This window comes from Babylonia areolata, chromosome 21 (genome assembly GCF_041734735.1).
Source record: "Babylonia areolata isolate BAREFJ2019XMU chromosome 21, ASM4173473v1, whole genome shotgun sequence".
Lineage (NCBI taxonomy): Eukaryota > Metazoa > Mollusca > Gastropoda > Neogastropoda > Buccinidae > Babylonia > Babylonia areolata.
The window spans coordinates 14,883,345-14,888,344 of record NC_134896.1 but is presented as its reverse complement, the minus strand read 5'-3'; the positions used below and the strand labels follow the sequence as shown (position 1 = coordinate 14,888,344).

Genomic DNA, 5,000 nt, shown 5'->3' with positions numbered 1-5,000 from the left:
GATTGAGTGAGACAGACAGACAGACAGACGGACGGACAGACAGAGACAGACAGACAGACAGACAGAGAGAGGACAAAGATACTCATGATAATGTTAGCGAAAATGCTGACGGTGGTGACACAGGATCGTTTTACGTGTGTGTGCGTGTGTGTGTGTGTGTGTGTGTGTGTGTGTGTGTGTGTGTGTGTGTGTGTGTGTTCTCTTTTGTTTGTTTTTGATTTGTTTTGTTTTCCTTCTTTGACTATTATTTTTTACATTAATTTCGTGTTCGGAGTATTTTCTCTGAAATCGAGAAGCTAATGTCGATAAAAGTTTGCCTGCGGAAGGATGCTAACTTAATAAACGTGACAGAAAGAAGCCACAAAAAGAATATAGATATGTATATATGTATGTGTGTATATATATATATATATATATATATATATATATATATATATATATATATATATATATATATATCATAGCATCAGAACATACTGGAACAACTTTTTCTGCCACATTATTTTATGTAGAAAGTCGTTTCATTTCGATATTATTCCCCACATTCGTCGAGAAACATGAGGAGTATAAAGATTATTTCGACATGCGTTATATAAACACATTTTCGTATTACTATTGCTTGCTGTAATTTCGATATTGAATCTAAGGCCGATACATTGTAATGGTATCATCTCGTGTGACATGCAATAAACACGTCATTGTAAGGTTCACTTTCAGTGTCACCACCACACCACCGTCGACGTCGTTATCATCTTGATCATGATCATCATGATCGGCGTTGTTGAGGTCCCCGGCCTCTTTCTTTCTTTCTTTCTTTCTTCTTTTTCTCTCTCATTTTTCTCACAGATCTGTGCTATGTAGAGACTTGAAATGAACCTTTGTAACAAAAAGAAAATGTTTTTATTAACGAAAATAAAAGGGACTTCCCATGCTTCAGTTCTCACATATTGTGACAAAGTGCAGGAGGGGGAGTGCGGGGGGAGGCGTTGGGGGGAGGGGGGGGAGGCACCCACGCTTTGCCCCCAAGCTTTTTTCTCGCAAATTGCGACCACGATTTCTGGCATTCCTCTTGCTTCCTCACAAAAGACTCTCGAGAAAGCTCAGTGTGGGTTGCGGGAAAGCATGGGCAAACACTACGAGTGCACAAGTCGGCGCGTTTTGTCATCCATCCCAGGTGACAGAGCGTGCCCAGGGCAACAGCAGGTATACATACAGCAGGTATACATACAGCACGTGTACATACAGCAGGTGTACATACAACAGGTGTACATACAGCAGGTATACATACTGAAATCCACACACGTTTTATCGTTGAAGACAGAACGTATTGTGGTAACAAAATGTACCTCCACACAGGCCAGTGATAATGGCAATGACAGTTGACCTGAATCAGACTCAGATTCAGTCTCTGCCTGTGTCTCTGTTTCTCTGTCTCTCTGTGTATCTGTAGGTTAGCAAGGACAGATTGGAAGAATAGGCAATGCCTAAAATCTTAATCCTTGAATAAAAACGTTTTGAGTTCTGAGTTCTGAGTTCTGAGTTCTATCTCTATGTCTCTGTGTGTGTGTGTGTGTGTGTGTGTGTGTGTGTGTGTGTGTGTCTCTGTCTCTTTCTCTCTCTCTCCCTCTCACTGTCTCTATTCTCCCTCTCTCTCTCTCTCTCTCTTTCACTGTCTTGCTCTCTCTCTCTCTTTCTCTAAATCTCCCTCCCTCCCCCCCCCCCCGCCCACTGTCTCTCTCATTCTCTCTCCTTTATTCACCGTACCCCCCTCCCCTCCCCTCCCCTCCCCCCACACACACCACCACCCCTCACCACCCCACTCTCTTTCTCTCTTTTTCAATCTGTCCGTGTTAACTCTCACAGTCAAGATTCATGCCATCATAGTAACGAACGAGACATGACGGGTTGTCACCCAGGCGCAAGGTCTGGTGATCCCTGGCATCCCCAAAGACGTCGAGGTGAACCCCTACGTCAAGGCTTTCCTGGTTCCCGGCAGAGCTTTCAAGTACCGGACCAAGACTCTGCGCAACACGAGGGTATGTTCCGGGGTGTTTTGTTGTTTTTTGGTTTTTTTGTTTTTTTGGGTTTTTTTGTTGTTGGTTTTGCGTTTGGTGTGTGTGTGTGTGTGTGTGTGTGTGTGTGTGTGTTTTCTCTCCTGTGTGTGCAGAGAAGCGTACAACAGAAGCACTCAGTGTGTGTGTGTGTGTGTGTGTGTGTGTGTGTGTGTGTGTTTGTAGAAGTACTGTGCGCATTTGTGCGTGTGCGTGCATGTGCGTGTGCGTGATCGTGTGTGTCTGTTCGTATGCACTGGATATGTGTATGTTATGTATAATGTTCTGCGTTGAATTTTCAAGAAATCCCCGTCTTTCATGTATCTGTTGGCAAGTTTATTTATTTATTTATTTGTTTAGTCGTCTACTTTTCTTCTTCTGTGTTCGTGGGCTGCAAATCCCACGTTCACTGGTATGCACACGAGTGGGCTTTTACGTGTATGACCGTTTTTACCCCGCCATGTAGGCAGCCATACTCCGTTTTCGGGTGTGTGCATGCTGGGTATGTTCTTGTTTCCATAACCCACCGAACGCTGACATAGATTACAGTATCTTTAACGTGCGTATTTGATCTTCTGCTTGCGTATACACACGAAGGGGATTCAGGCACTAGCAGGTCTGCACATTATGTTGAGCTGGGAGATCGAAAAAATCTCCACCCTTTACCCACCAGGCGCCGTTACCGAGATTCGAACCCGGGACCCTCAGATTGAGGGTCCAACGCTTTAACCATTTGGCTATTGCGCCTGTCATTCGTGTATTCATTAATTTGCTTACTTATGATTATCAAGATTTTTTGTGATAGTATGGTGTAAAGCTTTCAGCTTATCCGTTTTATTTTCAATGAAATATTTTTTTTATTTTCATTTGTCGTCACAGTGAAACAAAAACACCTGCACGCTTAAAAAAAAGAAGAAAAAAGAAAGGATATTAAAAATAATAAAAAGGTGGTGGGGCGTGGCGCTGCCCTGTGGCAACGCGCTCTCCCCGGGCCTGCATAGCATCCCGAATTTCAACACAGTACCAGTATCAGTAGCTCGAGGAGGCGTCACTGCGTTCGGAGAAATCCATATACGCTACACCACATCTGCCAAGCAGATGCCTGACCAGCAACGTAACCCAACACAAAGAAATCTGTTGTGTAGAAAAGTTATGCAATGACATAATATTGCAATGCAGTATAAAACAATAATATAGTTGCCACTGTCCGTTGTCTGATCTGCCTTCTTTTCTGACCTGTTTGTTTAAAACTGGCTGCCCGAAAGGAGAGAAAAACAAAACACAAAAAACCCACAAAAAACACGGTATAATATTTGTTTGAAATTCTGGTTTGTGAGCTCTTCTGCCTGTCTAGCATACTGCCTGCAGTCTAAACCCACCACTGATTGCAGCACAAATGGATTTTTATACAGTAAAACGAACATTGTTTTGATTTGATTTGATTTGATACGGATACTTATATCGCGCCTATCCTCGGTCGGAGACTAAGCTCAATGCGCTTTACAAACATAGGGTCATTTGCACAACAGGCTGTCTACCTGTGTAGAGCCGACTGACGGCTGCCATTGAGCACTCATCATTCGTCAATTCCTGTGTCATTCAATCAGATTTCAGGCACGCACACATACACACTCAGACAGACATGTTTTCTGAACATATCCTGTCTGTCTGTCTGTCTGACTGGGATGTAGTTCGATGGTTTTATTAGCCCATCATGTTCAATGTTTCCGTGCTGACCCGTTCCACTTATAAGCTTATGCTACAGATCTTCTTCTTCTTCTTCTGCGTTCGTGGGCTGCAACTCCCACGTTCACTCGTATGCACACGAGTGGGCTTTTACGTGTATGACCGTTTTTACCCCGCCATATAGGCAGCCATACTCCGCTTTCGGGGGTGTGCATGCTGGGAATGTTCTTGTTTCCATAACCCACCGAACGCTGACATGGATTACAGGATCTTTAACGTGCGTATTTGATTTTCTGCTTGCATATACACACGAAGGGGGTTCAGGCACTAGCAGGTCTGCACATATATTGACCTGGGAGATCGTAAAAATCTCCACCCTTTACCCACCAGGCGCCGTCACCGTGATTCGAACCCGGGACCCTCAGATTGAAAGTCCAACGCTTTGACCACTCGGCTATTGCACCCGTCAAACGCTACAGATCGAAATTTGGGATTGGATCTGGTACTGCTCAATCAAAGGATTGCAACGTTCATTCAGATTTCGGAGAGGTGGTCTCCTAGCTAGACTGACAAGAGATTCAGATTCAGATTCAGATCATTCATTTATTAATAGGCCTAGGCCCCTTATGAAGGGGTAAGTGACAATATAAGTAATAACAAACAAAATGAAAATATCTAACCAACCATAATAAGTACACATATTACATAAACGCTGCAATGAAGTACAGCATCTTAAGATGTTACAATATCCCGAAATTTAAATGCCTGGTGTAAAACCAGTGCCAGATTCCATGTATCAGCATGTCTCGTGGATGACAATAATAAACTCAGTTTGAATAAACATGGCTGTCGATTGTACTTAGATGGTATATATTTTTCTCTAATTATACAAAGAGCTGGACAACGAAAAACAAAATGTACCTCGTCTTCTTTGTCTTGTTTACATAGTGGGCAAATTAAATCATTGTCAGTAAAATCTCTCTATCTATGGTAATGTGTAGCTAAATCTGACACGCCTAACCTAAATCTTGTTGTTACATACTTCAAGTACAGACTGACAAGAGAGAGAGAGAGAGAAAGAGAGAGAGAGAGAGAGAGAGAGAGAGAGAGAGAGAATAACTGAGACTAAGACCTTTTACTGGCTCAATTTCTCAGACATTGATCGACACGCTCCATCGCCCATCCCCGTCCCCCCCTTCACCCTCCCTTCACGCCTTCCCCATTCTCTCTCCTGCTTGCACTCCAAGGACAGTGTCTGGAAAC

At 43.3% G+C, this 5,000-nt stretch overlaps 1 protein-coding gene across 1 annotated transcript in view; it reads left to right on the top strand.

Moving 5' to 3' along the window:
* Window positions 1-5,000, top strand: part of LOC143296567 (uncharacterized) — a 117,961-nt gene that overhangs the window by 98,195 nt on the left and 14,766 nt on the right. The window contains exon 8 of the mRNA XM_076608590.1: window positions 1,917-2,036. Within this exon, the coding sequence (XP_076464705.1) occupies window positions 1,917-2,036 (120 nt within the window). The remainder of the gene's footprint in view (window positions 1-1,916; window positions 2,037-5,000) is intronic.